This window comes from Mesoplodon mirus (assembly GCF_964341445.2).
Source record: "Mesoplodon mirus genome assembly, chromosome: 5".
NCBI lineage: Eukaryota > Metazoa > Chordata > Mammalia > Artiodactyla > Ziphiidae > Mesoplodon > Mesoplodon mirus.
Window position 1 is genome coordinate 94,563,592 of NC_138980.1, and position 23,414 is coordinate 94,587,005.

The following is a 23,414-nucleotide window of genomic DNA, read 5'->3' on the forward strand; positions in this document are numbered from 1 at the left end:
TCTTATATTAGATGATTGAATTAATAGTTTCTGTTAAGTTTTGATAATTAGATATACTTTAAATATTTCACTGTATAGTAAATATTACTTCATTTTCTCATTTTTCTAAAACAAAATAAACTGTTCAAATAAACCAGAAAATATATGAGGTTGAAGAATAAAATTTAAAAATCCACTCAATATCTTGCTATAAATGCATAAAGGGTTATGGTAGGCATAGTTTTTGATCAATTTATTTCACTTAGTACTATATACCATGAACAACTTTCCATCTTAATAAACAGACATATATCATTATGTTTATGGATGTACTGTATTTTCTAAAGTATTTATAATTGAGATATAACAACACATAATATACATCTGTCCAGTTTGATGTATTTTGACAACTGTTTATACCCCTGTTACTACCCGAAACAACTGATATTTGTACACTCAAGACATAGGCTATTCCCAACAACTCAGAGGGTTCCCTTCTGCCCCTTTCCAATCAATTCCTACCTTACTCCGCCCCCCCCACAAAAAAGACATTCTTAGTGATTTATATCACAATAGATTAGTTTAGTTACTCTCAGACTTCATAAAATGGAGTCATACAATACTCTTTGGTGTCAGGATTCTTTTGCTAATGTGTTTGTTAGATTCATTCATACTTCTGTGTATTTCAGTAACTCATTATTTTTCATTGCTGAGTGGTACTCCATTGTTTAAATATGGCACAAAATTTTAATCCAATATCTTATTGATGGACATTTGAACTGTTTCCTATTCACCAAAACACTGGTGAACATGTTTTTACTTTTCTTGGATAAATTCCTAGGAAGGAGCTCCCAGGTCACATGATGTATATTTAACCTTGGAGAGAATTCCAGTTGCGGCATATTCTTTTTAAGCCTTGGTGTTGTCAGTCTTTTTGATTTTAGCCATTCTAAAGTGTTTGGGATAGTATCTTGTTTTATATATCTTGTTTTAATCTGCATCTCCCTGACAACCACATATCACTCAGCCCTTGCATGCACACCCTCCCCTGCACTGTTGCAGCCTAATAAACTTCTTTCAGGTGTTTGAACATGCCATGTTCTTGCTAATCCCTGGCCCATGATCACAATTCTCCTCTCATAACTTGGAATTCCTTCCCCACCTTCTGCCACCCACTTTATACCTGGCTAGTTCTAACAGCCTTTCAAGTTTCAGCTTGAATACCACCTGCTTCAGGAAGCTTTCCAAGACCCACTTTTTTTTTTTTTTTTTTGCGGTACGCGGGCTTCTCACTGTTGTGGCCTCTCCCGTTGCGGAGCACAGGCTCCGGACGCGCAGGCTCAGCAGCCATGGCGCACGGGCCCAGCCGCTCTGCGGCATGTCGGATCTTCCCGGACTGGGGCACGAACCTGTGTCCCCTGCATCGGCAGGAGGACTCTCAACCACTGCGCCACCAGGGAAGCCCAAGACCCACTTCTTGCTTCCATAGAAGGAAATGCTTTATTCTGATACTGTGTTAATTATATTGTCTTCCTTGCTCTGCCCTGAGAGTTGGGATCAGGTAAGTCTCACTCACTTCCTATATCCCTGGAGTCTAGCACAGTCAGTATTTGTTGAATAGATGATGGAGAAAATACAGGAAGGCTTTGGAGATGAGGTAATATTTCAGCTGAGTATTGAAGAATAAATAGGACTGAGATTATCCAACGTACAAAAGGATAAAAATATTCTCAGCTAAACTCATGGGCAAGTTCCTAAGAAGCAGGAAATAACCTGTGACTGAGGACACCCACGTGGCTCAGCATGGCTAAGAGTGGGGTGTGAGGCAGGAAGTGATCTGAGGTAAGGGTGGACAAGCAGGGAGAAATCAGAGGACAAAAGCAAGGATGTGCCAGGCAAAGGAGGTTGGGCTGTACCTTTTGACAATTAATTGTCACTGAAGCATTTGAAAGCCAAGAAGAGACATGGGCAGACTCATATATTAGAAACCTAATTCTGTGGGTGAAATGGAGGACACCTGGAAGTGGCAAAGCTGGAAACAGGAAGACCAGTTGGAGGTTTTCATTAAAGCAGGAAACAAGAGTAAGGGGGATGGATCAGGGTGGTGGTGGTGGTGGTGTGTGTGTGTGTGTGTGTGTGTGTGTGACTGTGCAGAGATATTAAAAAGGCACAGCTGACACGCTTGTGGGGACTGACTGGACGACATGAACAGCAGACCGAAAGACAGAGCACACAGTGGGTAGGAGCACTGGTTCTAGGGTAAGCCTTCCTGGTTCTGGTCCTCACTCCATACTTAATTGCTGGGGGACCTTAGGCGCATTCCTTACCACCTCTGCATTGGTTTCCTCAGCAGTAGAATGAGAATAATGAAGGATCTTAACACATAGGGATGTTACAGCATGGGCTGAATGAATACATCTAAGTGTTTAGAACAAGCCTCCTACGTTGAGTACAGAGTAAGCATTCAATAGTGTTAGCTGTTACTGTTACCCTTAACTAGGGAAGAAGAACGAAATCAAGGTTGGAGCTTTAGATCTGGAAGCAGCCCACACACCTGGAAATTAAAACAACAGTGTGGCAGGGCATGCAAAACGAGGAGAACCAATGGTGCTACCCCACAGATGAGAACTGGGATATTTAGGAAAGAGCAGGGGAGGGAGTCAGAGGGATGATGACAAAGGGATGTTCAGCAGTGCAGGACTAGAACCAGGAGAGAAAGAGCTCTGGCTCACAGAAGACAAAAAAAAAAAGAAAGAAAGAATTTTAAGGAGAATGGAGTGGTCAGTGTCAATGCTGCAAAGAAATCCTCCCAGAGGACTGAAGAAGTATCCAACAGACAGAGTGGCTGAGAAGTCCTCATGGCTTTTGCCTATAGCTGATGTAAACAGAAGCCAGCAGCTGAAGTGAATGAGAGGTGAAAGCAAAGCAAAGACACCTCAATCCAGATGAACGGGGATGGGATACATACTTTCTAAAATAAATGTACACCATTGCTTCAACTAGTAGAATCAAAGTTATTTTAGACACTGGTTTGATTCCTTTGAGAGACTGCTTTGATTCCTTTGATGAAATGCTATGTATCTTTAGGCTCTAAACTAAATCCAAATCTGCAATTTACTCTGAACATCACAAGACACACTGTAACTTCTCACTGCTCTGCAAATTTTACAGCAGGCTTTGGTTAAATAGCACAAAATGTGACCTGTATAAAATGTATAATAAATTAGCTAGTATAAGAACTTTAAAGGTATTTTTTTTTCTAGTGAACTCATAATGCAGAATGCATGTAAGTTTGCAAAATGTAAGTTTGGATTTGTATTATTTGTATTACTTAAGAAAGTAATCTCAAACTTTTCTCTGATTTCAATAAGCAGAGATAGTTATAAGGACAGGGTAGAAGGCTCACGTAACTATAAACCTAGGAAAAAAGAAGAGAATGGTAGATTAGATAAAGACTTTGTGGTCTCAGCAAAGCAATGAAATCCTGCAATGCAGTGAAGACACAATATCTAATGGTACCCTTCCCCACTCACACATTTGGAGCCTTATTTTATACCAAAAGGTCCACACAGAGAAGCTGGTCAAGATTCTGGTAAACACATAAACTGTTCCAGGTTCCAACAGCCCAGTGCGCTTCTCAATTGAACACTGGTCTCAACAGCAGAAGCAGATGCAATGTAAAAACTCTTTCAATGTCTCAGAGCCCAGAGAGGAAAAATGAATATGTAATATGCTGGGTGCTAGTCAAAGGAAACGCTAAGGCTAATGTTTCAGCTGTTTGACTCTGAATAGGGTTCACATTTTGATGTATTATAAACGTCATGCAGTACTTAACTTCATTTAGCCAAAAAGTATTCAAATAGAAAGCCTAAAAAGTAAAGTAAAAAGAATGTTAGCATACCAGTCATTTTCAAAATAAAACAAGCGTAGATGGAAAATGTGCTGATTATAACAAGGTAGTTTCTTTTAAATCCACTGGATATGTGTTACAAGTAGGAACCATGACTATACTTGATTAAATTACTCTGAGTCACACAAAATAAAAAAGCTAGATGTTGTTTGCATGGATCTCCCTTTAGTTAACTAGATTTTCATTTTTGAAAGCTGATAGAGCTGATGAATATTGCTGCCATGGGGGGAAGAATCAAACAAGTCATTGCTAGCACAGATTATGAGGATCACTTGAGTTATGTTTCTATTAAGTTCCCACAATCAACTGATATTCTTCAGGGACAATAAAAGCTTACACAGAACTCTGCTAGAATTAACGGGTTCTTCTCTTCAACAGCTAGCTTGCAAATTTAGGTACAGATATCTAATCCACAGACTCACCTTCAAAAAGAGAAAAACAAGCCATTGCATAAGCATTACAGTAGTAGTCAAAAAAATTCCATCATTAATGCCACTTAGTACAAGCTCAGAATTTTAAATAATGGGAGCAAACCTATGTATCTATTAAGTTTTTCTGTTTGTTTGGTTTTTTCTGGAACCCAGCTCTCCAACAAAGGATTTGAGGAGAAATATATCAGCTAGCTTTCTTGGTTGCAAGCAACACTGACTGACTCTGAACAGGAAATGTACTAGGGGACAGTCCTGGGTACACAGAACTGAGAACAGGCTAAAAGTCCAGGCTTAACAAAGGACTGGAAAAAAATGAGAGGCCATGCTACAGGCATGACAGGGTCCGTGACACGGGACAGGAAAAATCTTGCGGATGCACCAGTGCTGTGAGGGCTGACCTGCAACCTTCCCTCCATTCTGCTTCCCTTCTTTCCATCTCTTTACCCTCGCTTCACTCTAAAGGCTCAGAACCCTGGGAAATAATATATTGATTAGCTGAGCTCAGATCATAACTGACCTATCTGACCTGGGGCAGGACAATGAAGGATGTGACTTCTGTGTTTGGAGACCATTTCCTAAAAGGAAATCAGGTGAAATGGATGGGAAACAAACTGTTTGGTTAGAAAAGGAAGGGCTTTGAGTAGAGTTACACTCTCTGTTTTGAAACAAATTCCAGGTGTGGATACATGTTATTGCTCATGGATGAATTTAAAAAAAGGAAAATGCTTGGACTTACGGACAACAATACAAAGAACCCAGAACTAAAGGGTAATTAAAAAGCATAGTTAAAACCAAGCATTTGAAGCCAGAAAAGAACAGGCTCCACACCATCGAGAACAATGCGAGGTGGGAAAGAAAACAAAAAACCTTGAGAAAAACCTCACATAATGCAGTAAATATAACCAAAAAATTAAAATTAAAATGCATATGCCAAAGAGAGACCAGAGACTTAACAATTAGATAACTGAATTCTAAAACAAATGAAATAAAACCAGTAATTAATTAGTAAGAGCAAAAAAACATAAGCTGAAAAATATTTTGAATTGATAGATGGAAAATTTAATAAGTTATACACACCTAGATATATGGCAAAAGTTTGGAATTTTAGGGATCAATGGCACTGTTTCTCAAAAATCTAAAGAATAAAAATTGTGCAGTCCATATTCTCTGACCACAAGACATTAAAACCACCTTTTAACACCTAAAGTATAACTGGGAAAAAAATACGAATTTGAAAATTTTCCTAACATACTCAAGTCAAAGAGACAACAATACATACAGAATATTTAGGGAAAAAATAACATAAAAATGTGAAAGCTAGTAAGAGCAGTAAAAAGGCAAACACAGGGGGAGAAATGCTCCTTGTTAAAATAAATCAACTGGCCCATTTAGCATTAGTAAAAAATAGGTAGAAGGAATTAAATAAAAGCAGAAAAGTCCAGAGTAAATACCAGTAAAATATAAATATAATATTTTTGGGGGGGTACAAAAACCAACAGAAATAGTAAAAGCTTTAGCTGATCTAATTAAGATGAAGAAAAAAATCAGGTTCCCCCAAATAATAAGAAAACAAACAAAAACAAGCAAACAAAATAACTACAGATGCAAGAAAATCTTAAAATCTGAACAATGTGAGTAAAACACTATAAAATTATAAGAAACTATGAAGTATTATTTGTACTCAAGGAGCAATATAAGACCTAGACAGACAAAAAAAAAATCTGTTTTAATCTCTAAACTTAGTAAAAGAAAAAATATGTATAGACAAACACCAATTCCACAGGGTTTCACAGGGCTGTTCTTAATTTTTGAAACACTGCAAACCAGTGGGTAACTCGATTTAAACGAAGGATTTGTGTGTGTGTGTATGTTAACCTAAATTAGCTGCTAACATTTCAACTTAAAAAGTCAAGACATTTTATGTAACATTTTGGAATTCCAGCTTGTCAAGAATAACTGGAAGAATATCCTGACAACTCTGGTTCCCGTGGCCACACATGGCAGGAGTGGGAGAAGGGGTAGTCCCTTTGGGTGTGGCAGTTACTCCTGGTACATTCAGGATCCTCAGACTCTACAGTCTTCAGTTATGGCACCTTCCTGGCCACTCTTATAAGCATTTTAAGCATGCTCTCAGTGGGGGGGGGGGGGGGAATGTCTGATAGATAATAATGGAACACCAATTCTCTCCAAATTACCTTTAAACGTTTATGTCAGTATCTATCAAAATCCCCCTTTTTTTTTTTTTGATAGGGTAGGAAGAATTTAGCAAGTTAATTCTAAAGCTCTCTGGGAAAAGAAAGTGGTCACTCATTAAAAGAACTTTTCAATAAAGAGAAACAAGAGGAGATTTAAACTGTCTGTTACTGTTATTGAAGCACATAAGGCCGCAACAATTAAAGTTAAACAGAAAAGTCCATGAAAGAGGTCAGAAAGCCCAGAAATCAATGCATATTGAAATACAATAAAGATGGCACTTCAAGTCAGTAGAAAAGAATGGACTACGTAAAAAAATAAACTGGAGGATTTATAAAAGTGAACAATAAAAAACTAAATTGGGGAAAAAAAGACTATCTCATCTCTTGGATTGGGTAAGACTTTTTAAATATGACAGCATATTAAATATGACAGCAAAGTCAATCAAGAAAACAGATTAATATATCTGACTACATAAAAATTTTAAAAGTCTTTATATCAAACACTAAGAATTAAGAAGAAATATAAAGCTTCAGGAAAAATAAAGGTTGGTATGTGTATATAAATATTCTTACAAATCAGTAAGAAAAAGTACATGATCAAGCAATTCAAAAAAAGCTCTGCCTGTATATATGAGAAAACATGGAACAGTATCACTAATCAAAAATTCACATTTTTCACCACTTAAATTGGTCAAACTTTTAGAAAAAATTATATTGTTGCCTAATATGCAGAGAAATTGGTAACTTTCTATATGGAAGACTGAAGAATACACTGAAACCCACCCTTCCAGGGGTCACTTTGATTATATGCTTCAAAAAATCTTTAAAGTATTAAGCCCCTTTGACCTAGTAATTCCATTTCTAGGACAAAGCTGGAACACAAGGATTTTAATGGAAGAGTTTCAAGTCACTTTTTCAGAGATGAGCCAGAATCAAGGAAAAACAGAATGTGAAGAAATATTTTAAGTTTCAGATATAAAGCTAAGAATTTTCACATTCTAAAAATTCAACACCTGTTTCACTGTAAAATTAATGTTTAATATTACCAAATTAAAAAAAAAGTTTTAAAAAACAAACCTTTTAACAGCATCCTTCTTCTGAATATCTATAGTTTCCCACCACTTTGAAAGGTAAGAGATCTCAGACCACATAAATTTCCTCCGTGGGTCTTCTTTCAACTTGATGACCATGTTATTAAAAATATACTGAGTCTTCTCTCGAAAGTAGTCATCAAAAGTCTTCAACCAACCTAAATTAAGACACAAATATACCACAAAGGTCTGATTCATATGTCTGATTTAAACTGTCACATTCCATTGCATTACCCTTGCATAACCTCACGTTTCATTCATATAAAAACATATTTAAAAATTTAGCAAACGTTTTAAGTTAATGAAATTCCACTTAAATGGATGTGAGACTCAAAAAGCCACTAATATTGAAATGATAAAAATACTCTGAAAACTGTACAAATTCAGTTATCAATGAGAAAAATGAAAAAGCCAAAAAGCATTTCATATGTAACAATTATAATATCTAATTCAACTATTTATAATTTATCTCTAATTTAAGGAATTTCTTAAATTAAAAAAATCTGAACAGTGTTGACAAGTTGACAGTAATATTCTCATAATATGGAATCAAAATTTTATCCTCTCTCATACCACATCTAAAATTTCCTATCCATTAAGTAACCTAAACTAAGAAAAAGAAAATCACAAGTACAAACTCTACTGAAAAGCCAGCAGCAGAGCAATAATCAAACAACAAATATGTACACATCTATGTAAAGTTGTTTTCAAAAAAGAATTGATGTTGACAACTTAGTTCTTTGACTTTTCCTACTACATCTCAAAGATCCTGGAAACTTTATCTAAAGACATTTGCAATTCAACTATAAAGAAATATTTTTAACAAGACCCATAGTTCCAAATACAGCCCCATCCAGCAGAGTAATAAAGCAACGTGATGAGTGGCTGAAGCAAAACATACACAGCCACCAATTCCACCTACTGGTGGGACACAAAATATACCCTGCTGAGAATAACCTCTTATCTATGAAATCTAAAAGGAAGGGGAGTTTCTATAGAGACAGGCTTAACTACTGTGCTATTGTTACCAAGCCTCAAGCATGTGGGAGGTCTAAGATACAAGGGATACAACTGGCTATTTCTTTTGTCTGTCTAGAATTAAGTGAATATTCAACGCATACTGTATTTGCTGGCAAAAAATAACAAAAACCTACGAGGGCTGAGTCGGCAATATACTATTCTGACAATGCAAATATGAGCCTCTAAAGGGCACTGCCAGTGTGACTATGTTTCTCCCTTTTGCTTTAAGTGAAATCTATTCATTCTACGGTTATTTACTGAGCACCTACAAAGTGATGGGTATGAAGCTATGAGCCAAATAGGAATACAGTGTAAAATATTCTTTATAGGACTTTCTTGATCTGGGGCACTTTTAAGCTGGTTTGTCACCAAAGAATGCTACCTGAATAATTCAACTTTTTCATGTTTAAATAAAAAGCCTGTACCTACAGAAAATGCAAAGATGTCTCATGAAATATTGGTTTACAAAGAATCTCATCTTGCTTCACAAAGGTACAACCTAGACCCTGTCCCAGAGCACTGAGGCCAGGATCCACATCTGGATTCCCAGGGACAAGCAAAGAAAATTCAACCTATCCTTAAATGGAGATGCCCTAACTCCCTGCTGACCATGCAGCACCCCTGAGAGACAAAAAATATCAAGTGCTCAGACCTGAGCCCAGTATATAATATAGCACTTAATAATAATAATAATAGCCGCTGCTACTATTATTATTATTATCATAATCATCATCAGTCTTTAATTGCCCCTTCCACATCTCTACAATCAAACTGGGTCAAAGGAGAAATAAAAGATATTCTTAACATCTAATTTTGAAAAGTATACAATTTATTTAAAACATTAAATAAATTGCTCCACATCTTAAACATATTGGTTACCCAACACTTCAATTTGCATAGAATTCATTTTATGCCCCCATTATGGGCTGAATTGCGTCCCCTTGAAACTCATGTTGAAGTCCTAACACCCAGTAGCACCCACTTCAGAATGTGACTGTATTTGGACGTAAGGTCTTTAAAGAGATAATGAAGGTAAAATGAAGTCATGAGAATGGGCCTTAATCCAATACAGGAATAACTCGTTTTATTGCACTTTGCTTTATTTTGCTTCACAGGTGTTGCATGTTTTACAAATTGAAGGTTTGTGGCAACCATCTGTCAAACAAATCGATCAGTGCCATTTTTCCAACAGCATTTGCTCACTTTGTGTCTCTGTCACATTTTGGTAATTCTCATAATATTTCAAAAATTTTAATTATTATTATATTTGTTACCATGAACTGTAAGCAGTGATCTTTGATGTTGCTGCTGCAGTTGTTTTGGGGGTGCCACGAACCACACCCACATAAGACAGTGAACTTAAACAATGTTCTGACTGCTCTACAGGCCATTCCCCATCTCTCTCCCTCTCCTCCAGCCTGCCTATTCCCTGATACAAAACAACATTGAAATTAGGCCAATGAATAACCCTGCAATGACCTCCAAGTGTTCGAGTGAAAGGAAGAGTCACGTCTCTCACCTTCAATCAAAAGCTAGAAATGATTAAGCTTAGTGAGGAAGGCGTGTCGAAAGCTGAGAGAGACCAAAAGCTAGACCTCTTGCACCAAACAGTCAGCCAAGTTATGAATGCAAAGGAAAAGTTCTTGAAGGAAATGAAAATTGCTACTCAATCAACACATGAATGATAAGAATGCTAAACAGCCTTACTGCTGATATAGAGAAAGCTTTTGTGGTCTGGATAGAAGATCAAACCAATCATGACCTTCCCTTAAGTCAAAGCCTAATAATCGAGAGCAAGGCCCTAACTCTATTCAATTCTATGAAAGCTGAGAGAGTTGAGGAAGATAAAGAAGAAAAGTTTGAAGCTAGCAGAGGCTGGTTCATGAGGTTTAAAGAAAGAAGCCAACTTCATAACATAAAAGTGCAAGGTGAAGCAGAAAGTGCTGAAGCAAGATATCCAGAAAAATCTAGCTCAGATAATGAACGAAGGTGGCTACACTAAACAAGAGATTTTCTATGTAGATGAAACAGCCTTCTATTGGAAGAAGATGCCATCTCGGACTTTCTTAGCTAGAGAAGAGAAGTCAATGCCTGGCTTCAAAGCCTCAAAGGACAGGTTGACTGTCTTGTTATGGGCTAATGCAGCTGGTGACTAGTGAAGTTAAAGCCAATGCTCATTCACCATTCTGAAAATTCTAGGGCCCTTAAGAATTATGCTAAATCTACTCCACCTGTGCTCTATAAAGGGAAGAGCAAAGCCTGGATAACAGCACATCTGTTTACAGTACGGTTTACTGAATACTTTATGCCCATTACTGAAACCATGTACTCAGAAAAAAAGATTCCTTTCAAAATAGTACTGCTCATTAGCAATGGTCACCTGGTCACCCAAGAGCTCTGATGGAGATGTACAACAAGATTCACATTGGTTTCATGCCTGCTCACACAACATCCACTCTGCAGCTCATGGATCAAGTAGTAATTTTGACTTTCAAGTCTTATTCTTTAAGAAATACCTTTCATAAGACTATAGCTGCCATAGACGGTGATTCCTCTGCTGGGTCTAGGCAAAGTCAACTGAAAATCTTCTGGAAAGGATTTGCCGTTCTAGATGCCATTAAGGACCTCTGCGATTCATGGGAAGAGGTCAAAATACCAACATTAACAGGATTTTGGAATACATTGATTCCAACCCTCATGGATAACTTTGAGGGATTCAAGACTTCAGCAGAGGAAGTCACTGCAAATGTGGTGGAAAAAAACATGAGAACCAGAATTATATGTGGAGGCTGAAAATGACTGAATTGCTGCAATTTCCTGATAAAACTTTAAGGGATGAGGAGTTGCTTCTTATAGATGAGCAAAGAAGTGGTTTCTTAAGATGGAATCTACTCCTGATGAAGATGCTGTGAAGACTGTTGAAATAACAACTAAGGATTTAGAATATTATATAAATGTAGTTGATAAAGCAGCAGCGGAAAGGTTTGAAAGGACTGACTCCAATTTTTAAAGAAGTCTTACTGTAGGCAAAATGCTATTAAGCAACATCGCATGCTACGGAGAAATCATTCATGAAAGAAGGAGTCGATGCAGCAAACTTCACTGTTGTCTTATTTTAAGAAACTGCCACAGTCACCCCAGCCTTCAGCCGCCACCACCCTGATCAGTCAGCAGCCAGCAACATCGAGGCAAGATCCTCTACCGGCTGAAGACTCCGATGATGCCTAGCACTTTTAAGCAATAAAGTATCTATTAATTAAGGTCTGTGCGTTGTGTTTTTTTAGACAATGTTATTGCACTTTGAATACAGTACAGTGTAAATAAGACTTTTATATGCACTGGGGAAAAATTTGTGTGACTCACTTTATTGCAGTGGTCTCGAACCAAACCTGCAAAACCTGCAAGGTACCATGCATGTCCTTCTAAGAAGAGGCATATAGGGCACAGACACACACAGAGGGAAGACCATGTAAAGACAAAGGGAGAAGAATGATCATCTACAAGCCAGGACAAGAGGCCCATAGAAGAAACAAACCCTGCAGACACCTTGATTTTGGACTTTTGGCCTCCAGAACTGTGAGGAAATAATTTTCTGTTGTTTAAGCCACCTGACCTGTGGTACTTTTTTAAGGCAGCCCTGGTGAACCAATATCACACAAGAAAAAGTAAGTGTTATTACTATTCAAAAAATGAAGATCGCAATGCAGAGAGAATCTCCTTTACCAAATACCATCATAATACTTAATATACATCTACCTCCGTATTGCAAGACTGAGCTGAAATCAAATGTAAGTAACATCAATTTGTGTACCATGTTATTATATGTACTCAATAAGGACCATCTAAATTACTAAATGGCTCTACTAGAATTATGGTCCCTAAGACATCACATCTATCTTCTACCTAAATTTTAACAAAGGTCAAAATTAATCCCTAATTATTTGACTGATAACTCAATTAAAGAAATGAACTATGAACAGAGGAATGCCTCCAAAATTAACTCAATAATAAAACACTAGAAACCTAGCAGAAGAGGCAAATTTAGAAAAAATAGTCTTTATGAAGATTAATAAGTGAAAGGGTTTTTTAAAAAAATACAATTACTTATTTTCATCAGTTATACGTTGTTATGAACTCAGGTCATTTCAAATAATAGTTTATCACGGGAGTTTTCATAGAGGAATCACAGTGACTGATTAATCCATTCTGCCTTCAACAATCATGCAGAAAATATGTCAAAGATATTTACGTGAGCCAAAATACAAGCTCAGAGATGTCAACTTAAAAGCCTTGCATAAAACTCATCTATAATAGATACTACTATCACTACAATACAGCACAATTAATTAAGAACGAACTGAAAGAAAGCCTCTTGCAGTTTTCAATATTGAGTTATATAACAGTAATTTAGCTTTTACTGCTCTTATATAATAGCGTATCAAGTATTCCTTTCTACACTGAATTGGCTCTTTCCTTTTCTAAATTACTGTAAAACTCCAATTGTATATCAACATGAGACCAATCACAAAGATAGTATTTTACAAAAAGTTTTATGGGATGAATTTTTGTGACATAAAGTTATATTCCTACCTCTAGATTGAATAATCTTGGGACATTCGGTTGCAAACTGATTTACTTAAGTGGTCAATTCACAGCCTTTTTCTTTCCCTTGAATACACTTGGAAATTGAACCAGGGCTAGAACAGCATTAATACTTTTCAATTTATTCTTTTTCATTCTAACAACACTATCACCCATAAAACACCTAATCACTATTTTAAATAAGTGGGGAAATATTAAAAACAAAGAGTACACAATTAGAAGTTCTATACAGCCAGCATAATTCCAAATTCACTATCACTATTTATCATAAAATTTTTTTAAGTTCTAAAACAGAAAACTAATAAAGTTGAAAACTCTACTGCTTATTTTTAATGTGCATAAACAAATACACACCTAGTAATTGTTCACTAGCAAAATACAATTTATTTTTTTAATTTTGGACCCAATCTAGCTTCAAAGTCTACAGACTTCACGGAGACCTGATCCTCTTAAGGAACACTTTGTTTTATTTGGTTCAAGGGCATACACAGTACCATCCTTAGGACCTGGGCAAAGACTGCCCCACCCTGAGCACTGGACTCGAGGGGGATCTCCCTATTCTTCCTCTGACCACATCCCTTTCCACATGATAAATCCATAGGGCAAAGAACTTGCCTGCCCACAGTCTGTCCTACCCAGCCCTGCCCTTCTGAGTCCCCGAGACCCAGAAATCTGTGTCCAAACATCCCCAAGCCAGCTTTCTGAGCCTCCCAGGGCCTTCTATAATGCCTTTACCTGCCAGGACAGTCGAACTTGCAGGTCGAACAGTCGAACTAGCCTGGGCAGTAGCCAAGGGGCTGCAGTTTGTAGGGGCGTGGGAAGAGCGCTGGGGTGTCTGCAAGAAGAGCCCCTCCTGGGTTAGGACAAGGCCGGGTCTGGGAGGAGAGGGGGCTGGGCCGCCTGGAGGCTGGCTCTCCCCACAACACCAGCACATTCCAGTGGGGAAGTGGAGCCCAAGCAATCTAAACCCACACCTGGCCTTCCAGATCTCTGAGCTATTTCTCAAGGCAGTAGGAAGAGACCTATTTTATTTAGCAATGTATTAGTTTGACTTATAACTTTTAAATGTTTAGACAGAGTGTCTGACGGCCTCCATGTACTTTTGCCCCAGGTCCTGAAAATTTTAGAAGCAAGCCTAGACACATGCTACAACCTGAACTTCAAACGAGTCAGTTCTCACGAATCTAGCACCTGGTACAGTCTACAACAGCAAGAGTTCAGTAAGTGCCTGATAGATGAATGAAGTGTGGTGCCGAAAGGACTGGAAAAAAATGCAAGTGGAGTATAAATGCAAACTTACTACTTCAACTAGAAATGAGACCAAAGGTCAAAGATACCACATACTATTAGCTCTGCTATGTTCACTCTCTGTTCCGATACTAACCTAATAATCTTTGAACAATATCTCTAAGTTCCTATTTTATATTTAAAAAGGCTCTGTCATCCCTAAGATGATTTAAAAACACACATCCGGAAGAAGGCATGCCCCTCAAATCATTGTTACACTGTTATGGTTTTAACTGCTACAATAATGATTTTTTAATGAGTACATTAATTCCACTCAAAAGTTAAATAGGTACCAACTGTTAAGAAAGCATAAAAAGATTCTGAGTCAAAAATAATTATATCCAGATAATAAACATTGAAAAAATACAACATGCTTCAAGTTATTTCCATTTTAACATAATATTCTCAAATTTAAAAATACAAGTAGAGTTCATTAAAAAATCTCCTTTATTTTAGTAATTAAGTTATTCTACATGGACAAATGATCAACAGCTTCTTCCATCACTTGTCAAACCCTTCAATATTCGACTGCAACATCCAATCTTACACTTAAGAGGTCACATACAACTTTAATTGGTATTACCATAACTCACATGCTGATTAATTTTAATTCCAGCATTTCTATTATAAAATAAGCTTATTTACCCCCTTTATAAACTGTGGAAGAGTTTTAATTAACATTCTGTTCTGGTTTATTCGTTCAAACACAAACCAAGCATCTAATAAGGGCAAAACGATAAAGCTAAGCTAAATGAAAACAGATTCTACAGTGAACGTATGAACCAAATGCCGTGGGAATAAAGAAATGGTAAATTCCTACCAGAGGACAGAAGAGAGATTCTTAAATTAGATGTCATCTGGTTAGAGAGAAAAGGTGGAAGTTCCAAATATGGAAGAGGATATGGAAAAGACACTAAGCCATGAAATTGTGTGTCAGTTTCAGGTAGCAGAAGGCAGTTGCGTATGGCTGCACCGCAGATTACATGGTGGGAGCATGGTGAGATAAATAGAAGTAGGGGGTCAGATCACAGAAACCTTCTAAACGATCCTTGTTTCTCACCAAGAACTTAGAAGGAAGGAAGTTAAGGTATTCTGAGCTGTGTTTTCAAAAATAACTGGACTGTGAGTATAAAGGATAGACTAACAAGGTAAAGTAGAAGAAAAACAGGAAATGAGGTCACTGCAATAATTCTGCTAAAATATGGTAACGGATCGCAGTGGAAACAAACAGAGGGAAATAAGAGGCCAAGGAGGCAAAATGAAGCGCGTTTACTAATTGACTTAAGTTTCCAGAAGAGAGTAGAGGGAGAATCAAAGATGAAGCTGAGTCTTTGGAAACCTGCAAACCTGCTGATTCCTCTAAATGCTGATTCCTCTAAATGCTTTTAAACTCAGATTTTCAAAATAACCCAACCTTTTTGCCAGGTGATTCAGTGTCATCTAATAGTTTTTAAAGCATATCAGCTTCACTTCCATTAACTTGTTTGAGATACAGCATTTTTTTTGAACCCATGTAAGATGCTGTCACTGGAAATTCTATCCCACACCACAAGAACCTATTTGCATTACTATTAGGACAGCTGGGGTTTTGTTCACCCCGCAGCTGTATATGTATAATGGCCAAATGTGACCTCTTACGGTACTGCTTTTCTAAATGACCTTTAAAAGACCTGCATACCTTGATACCTGACACCTGCAATTGTGAGATCAACCTCCAAAATATTTTCTAAGTCTGTGCTAAAGTTACTTCTCTCTCTTGTTAAGAATTTCATCCATGAGTATCTACTCACACCAAATGAGGACACTTCAGGCCTAATAAGTCCTCTCCAAACAGAGTTTCGTTGTCTATAATATGAGAGACATGTATATTCCTTTGAGGCATTACTCTTAGGATATGTGAGGAGTCGATGTACTTAGCCTTATGAGTAAGCCAATACTGGGCAAATAATCAAAGCTTCTAGAAGAAACCATTTAAAAGCTGGAAAATATGGCTTCTCAATCACTTTCTAATTGTAAAATATGTAGCAATGAGGAAAACCACTCACCATTTCATGTACTTATTTAGTATTTAAGGACAAAGACATCTGTTTTAATAAGGATAGAAGAGAAGAAAAAAAGGATAGGAAACAGTGCAATGAGGAATCTACTTTTGCAAGAGAGTTACTAAAATGTTTTACGAGATTAATAATACTAAAGTAAATAACATTTGGCTTGGAAAAACTGAGAAGACTTTCTTCCTAAAAGCTCTCCTATGGGTTCAGAAGTATTACCTGCAAGAGGCAATATTTAATGGTTACAAGTTCTGATTCCAGAACCAGATGGCTTAGGTTCAAACCCAGCCCTGCCACTGACACATTACTTATCCTCTCTTCTGCCTCAGTTTTCTTATCTGCGAAATGAGGGTAAAAACAGGATTTTTTGTCATAAAGTTGCTGAGAGGAGTGATGGATTCAACACATGTAAAATACCTAGAACAGCGCCTGGAACATAGTAAATTCCTATAGTGCCAGCAATTATTTGTGTAACCAGCATAGTGGTGAGCTCTGATGCACCCAGGATTGATGACAGACAAAAGTAATCAAAATAGGGGAATCAGGAAATGTTTAATGATCACCTACATCTCTTAGGCACTACCTGACATTTGTGCTCCTAAAGAATACAGTCCAGTAAGAGCCCAAACAATCAGACTTTTTCCCTCTAAAAAGGAACATCAATACACCAATTCTAGAGATCTCTTAAAAAGACAACCCTAGGGCTTCCCTGGTGGCGCAGTGGTTGAGAGTCCGCCTGCCGATGCAGGGGACACGGGTTCGTGCCCTGGCCCGGGAACATCCCACATGCTGCGGAGCGGCTAGGCCCGTGAGCCATGGCCGCTGAGCCTGCGTGTCCAGAGCCCGTGCTCCAAAACAGGAGAGACCACAACAGTGAGATGCCTGCGTACCACAAAAAAAAAAAAAAAAAAAAAAAGACAACCCTAAAGAGCCAGGTAAATATTTAACTTTTAAATGCCACAATTTCTTAACAATTAAGATTGCCCGATAAAATACAGGATGCCAGGTTAAATTTGAACTTCAGATAAATAATAAATGTTTAGTATAAGTGTGTCCCATACGATATTTGCAACACATGTAAAAAAATTATTCATTGTTTATAGGAAATTTAAATTTAACTGAGCAGCCTGTTTTTTTTTCCCAGCTAAATCTGGCAACTCTATTAACAACCCAAAGTTCAGATAAATGTGCTAATAAATTAGCTAATGCCCATAAAGCAAGAAGAAAAGAAATACTAGCATCATTTGAACGAAATAAAGTATCTTAAGCGGCAGTAGAGAAAATGGAAAGAACGTGGATCTTAGAATCAGGTAAATCTGAGATCCAGTTCACTCCTCTGCCCATTTATTTATGACTGACTGACCTGGAACAAATAACTACATTTCCTCTAACCTTACTGTCCTCACCTGGTAAATGGGGTTTAAATTTACCACTTCTCAGGGTTGCAGGACAGATTCCATGAAGTAACACACCAAACACGGCCTGAGGCAGGACGGACAATGAATGTCATAGTATCTTAGCTCCAGAAACACAAATTTCCCATCACAGTAGCCAAAACCAAAGAACTCGCTTTATCCCACAATAACTAAACAGAAAAATATACTGCCCAAACTGTGCCTGCATACAAAGCTCTCCTTCTCCTGACCATCTCATTCCACTAGGCAGGTTCCTTTGGCAGCCTGAGTTCTGTCCCCACTGCCTTTCACCTACATGCGCAGTACTCAACCATGGCTGGCCAGAACTGGTTTCTTCTGACTGTGTTTAACAGTATTTGAACAGAAAAGCTGTGAAATAACATTACACTGTGATGTCCTCACATGTTTTTGTTCTTTTTCACAAACTTTTTAAGATTAAGGATACATAAACAAATTCATTTCAAATTATCATATAATACTAAATGCAAAAATCTGTTCTCTTAATTTTCAAAAAAAAAAAGGCTGAAAATCCTAATCACTCAATCGAGTCAATAAAAATTCTGCAGAAGAACTGCAAATGCATGAAAGAAAATTATTTTCCATCGTGACTCTTGGGCCTAGGTCTTCCTTCTGTTTTGGAGTCATACCACACGGGAGATTATTTTCTAACACTCATTTTACAAATTGCTTAACTAACAATATGCTGTCCAATTTTTCATTTAGTATACCTTATCTTCTCTCTACACACTGTAATTTCTTTGAAGGAAAATTAACTAAATATTTCAGCAGTTTAACTAGTGGGAAGCAAAGAATTAGGATTGTAGATACAAAGGTGCTGTAACTGTGTTTTAATCAGCTTATTATTAAATACAACATGAACATGTATCAATCAACTAACATTTAATTTCATGGTCTATGATTCAAAACTTTTCAAAAGCATAACGGTACAAAATTATCAGTATTTACTTAACAATTCCTTTCCAACTTTGTTTTATCTCATATAAACCATGTAAAATATTATATGATAATTGTTACATGTCCTTATGGACTGGAAGAAGACATAATTAGGAATTTTATTAATATACAAATATAATTTGAAATTTATCTTTCCAATTTGATCCCAAAAGAAAAATATCTCCACATATAAAAATACAGCAACATAATTTTTTAAGTACGGTGACTAAATATAGGAATCTTCTAAACTCTATCCCCAACAGACAACACTTCACTGATAAACTACTGAGCTAAAGTTTGTTTTAAATTGTTGCGGCAGAAAATGGAAACAAATCTCTATAAATTTCATTTAGAAAGTAAACTGCCTTAATTGCACATTCATTTGGGAGTATTATACAAAGATTTCCCAACAGAGTCACACTTTGACTTGGAATGTATGTGTACATACTTATCTCTTCTTCTCTACTGAAAGAGTGGTTTTTCATGACCTGAGTGATTCAGTTTTTCACAGAATAATTTAGTTTATCTAAATTCTACTCTTGTTAAGGAGCAGTGAAAATTATTGAGAAAAGTCAGGTTCTTCTCTAGCATTTTGCTTGATAGCAAAAATTACTTTAGTTTTAAAAGGTCTGTTTCTGACCATTATTTTTGTCTCAAGTGGAGAAGAGCCTGAGGGTAAGGGTCATTAACATCTTTCACTAAGACAAAAAGATTCAACTGTGGTCGCTAGGATACCAACAGACAGATTCACTTATTACAGTCAGGAACAGTTATTCATAATGTCTTCTCACAAAACAACATACTAACTGCAACAGGAAGGAAGCTTAATGCAAACAAAGTCTCAAGGGCAGAGGCAGTCCCTGCCCTTTAAGAGCTTAATATCGTCTGTTACTGGTATTTAAAAGTACATTTTAAATAAGCTATTTTTTAAAGGAATGGAAATAAGGAGACAGCAGGAAGAAGTGAAGGAGGGAAGTTAAACGTATAGGCCAAAGAGTAAGTCAACTGTTTCATCTGAGTCTGCAGAGTCACATTCCTTTGTTCATTAACTCATTTAACTGAATGAGTCTGTACTGTGTGCTGATTACTGTTCTAGGCATTAGCACCCCAGTGGTTAATAAGACAAAGTTTGAGCGCTCATTGAGCTTACACTCCAGGAAGGAGACCAAGCAGAAGTTAATATTTGTGCCTATAGGCAAGCATGAATGTGTGTGTGGGGGGTGTGTGTGGGTGTGTACACAGTGTGAAAAGGGCACGGAGGCAGGTCAGTGAAGGCCTTACATATGTTTAGCGATTACTACATGCCAAGTGCTGGGCTAGGCAATGAGGACAGAGTGTAACAAGAGACACAAGTTTTCTGACACTCAAGTTTATCTGGGTGGGAGATCCAGGTAAACTAACAGGGAAGTATTCTGGTGCCACTTACTGCCTGTGTAACCTTGACAAGTTGGTAACACCTTCATCATGAACAGTGGCACTAACCTTCAAAAGTTATTGTGAACATTAGATGTTTATAAAACCTTTGGCACATTGCCTGGTAAACTACAAATTTTATTATTTCAGTTAAGAGCCCACGTTATAGAATAACAAGAAACGAGATTGATGGAAATTGAGGATGGCAGAAAAGAGGAAAGGATAATAAAGGTCTGTAAAAAATCAAAAAGGGAGGAGAGTTGGGTTTGCATTAGAAGTTCTTTGTAAAACACACTAAGTGTATTTATAAGCCTACAAGGAATAGTATACAATGGAGTCACATCACATACCCAATTAAGTGACAAGAATTAAACGATACATGATTGGCAGAGAAAAGAGGAGGAGAGAACAATTTAAATAATAAAAGTGGCTCTGCCGCTATCTCACTCAATGAGGGACTATTTCAGAGTAAATGAGATTTACAGGAAAAAAAATCTACAGTCCTACAGGCAAGTCTCAGATCCCACATGTAAAGTGTGAGCAACTCACCTCACCTCACTCAGTGAGTCCAGATATAAACAAAGACTGTGTTTTTTCATGTGTCCCCTAAATGCAAATGTACTATTTAATCTGGTGCTCAAGTGGATAAATAGCAAAAGGAATTTTTATTAGATGTGATTTTCATCACCTTTTGTACTTACTTTATAACTAATTCTTGTCCACTATATGACCTCTGTTTTATAGATACACAATTTTCTACACTTTATAGATAAATAAGCCCAAGGACACCAGAAGGTCTGCTTCATTCTGCCTGGTTCCAAATCTCTGTAGCCTTTATTCAATGCCCAGGCAACCCTGAGTTTTTATTTGAAGGGAAAGGCTAAGATTAAGGAGGAAGATGATATAAAACATATAAGAGAAAAAGTTAATAAGACTAACAGGGGTTTTTAGGAAAAGATAAAGACATTAGGACCAAAGACAAGGAAACCAAGTCAGAAGCTGATGTGTAGTAACTGCTCATCACAAATTTCCAGAACAATATTGATTTCACATATATTATACCTCTGTGCATACTAAATATTGAAGTATACTGGAAATTCAAACATTTCAGCATCCAAGCTCTATCTCCCAGACTATCTCTCACACCCAAAAGCAGGGTGCATGTGAACACACACACACACACACACACACACACAAAGCTTCACCAAATCATTTGTCCGGACATAAAGTAACAAGTTCTATTGTCTTAGAAACAGAAAGAAATACATAACAATAAACTAGTTGAAAAGAATATAAATATGACAAAATTGAAAATTGGGAATAAAGAAAAAAACCTTCAAAGTAGTAAATGAATATGGTGCCCCTGATAGTAATAATAAAATTGAGAAAAATAACAAATAGAAGCAAAAGTAAGTCTTTCAAAAGAGGTCTTTGGAAGTATATTCCAAAAAAAAATCCTGCAACTTAATTCACTGGGCATTTACTCAGTGCCTGTGTCCTCACACTTAACAGAGATAAACATCGAATCATATTTCCCATCATCATTTTAGCAACTTCCCTTTACCTTGGGGGGAAAATCTCTGGCCCCAGTAAATAACAAAAGTTGTCATATGAAAGATTAATAACATTAATGATAATGATAGCAGTTACTCTAGGGCTGTGTAACATACCTTTAACATTTAACCCTATGAAGTAAGTACTTTAGCCTGATTCCACCTGGGGAAAAACTTACTGTCATGTTAAGAAGCTGGCCTAAAGTTGTTTAACACTGTTGGTATTGGGACTCACTCTCATGTCTGCTTAACATCAAGGCTCTTAACCACTTTATACTGTTTCTACATTTTAAAGATACAAACTTTTCCATGAGCACTCTGCATTTTCTAACATAGAGTTTATGGACATGAAATAATTCTCCCACACAATATGTAAGAAGTAACTAAAATGAACTATCAGTGCCTTAAATACATGTAACTTTTCATCTCCCAAAGCTAAGACCTTCTTGTGTTTATTCCTATTTCATACTATACAAGTATTATCCTTGAATGGCTCATAAATTGATAAAATGAGAACACAACTACATATAAAATAAATATGTTATTGTGAAAAGTCAGAGAATAACGTCTCAAATATTTGAGAAGTGGGTTATATCAGATTCTCATTAAAATACTCTGGGCCTACAAGGGCTTATTAACCTCTAGATTTTTGAAGTACAAATTTTACCTGGGTCATTATGGGAATGAGGCACCACAAAGACTTGAAGGGGCTTAGTATCCCATTCATCAGCTTTATAAGTAATGTCAAATCCTTGCTTCCAAACTCCACCATCCGGATTGTCAAAAGGAATTAGACTGTAAACATCTAACATCTAAAAATATGAGACAAAAAAAAATGTTAAATTTAATCATGTATAACCATTATTAATTTAAACTTAATTTTGGAAATATTTGCTCAAAACTACTCCTTGCTATACTCTGTATATATATTTTAAAAAATAAAACTATTTCTGTAGACATTAACTAAAGAGTTTAAGGCAGAAAATGTTTAATCACCATTCAAAGGGTTAAAATGCTATTTGTATTATATAATTAACCTGATAAATAATCCCCTTCCTCTTCTGCTTCTAATATAAAATACCTTCATTCAATTCTTCTTCCCTTGCTTTACTTCCAATACAATTTAATAGAAAATGATGGGAACTGAAGAGCAAACAAAAAAAAATTTCATCATGATCAAGTATTTTAGCATTTTCAAACACGGTACTGAAAATTATTTTATACTTCGTCTTTATATTATAATCAATCGCCTATGTATCTGAATCTGAATGGAAATGGATCTGTAGCTATTCTTTAATTTTGCCTATGTATGTTTACCTTTTTTATTCTAAAAATAAAACTATAACAGGGTCAACTAGGTTTAAAAATGGAAGCATTTTTTACATTGAGATTTAGCTTTTAGTGTTCAAATATTTTCTAAGTTTCCAATGTAGTGTTCCTTCTAGATAATAATCTATTTAGACACAAAGGAAAAAATATTACAGAAAAACAAAGCCAAACAAACCTAAAAACT

At 36.6% G+C, this 23,414-nt stretch overlaps 1 protein-coding gene across 1 annotated transcript in view; it reads right to left on the minus strand.

The window, feature by feature from the left end:
• The window catches only part of MAN2A1 (mannosidase alpha class 2A member 1), a 159,126-nt gene that overhangs the window by 104,009 nt on the left and 31,703 nt on the right, over positions 1-23,414 (minus strand). The window contains exons 3-4 of the mRNA XM_082622811.1: positions 22,569-22,713; positions 7,593-7,764 (exon numbers count right to left, since the gene is read on the minus strand). Of these exons, the coding sequence (XP_082478937.1) occupies positions 7,593-7,764; positions 22,569-22,713 (317 nt within the window). The remainder of the gene's footprint in view (positions 1-7,592; positions 7,765-22,568; positions 22,714-23,414) is intronic.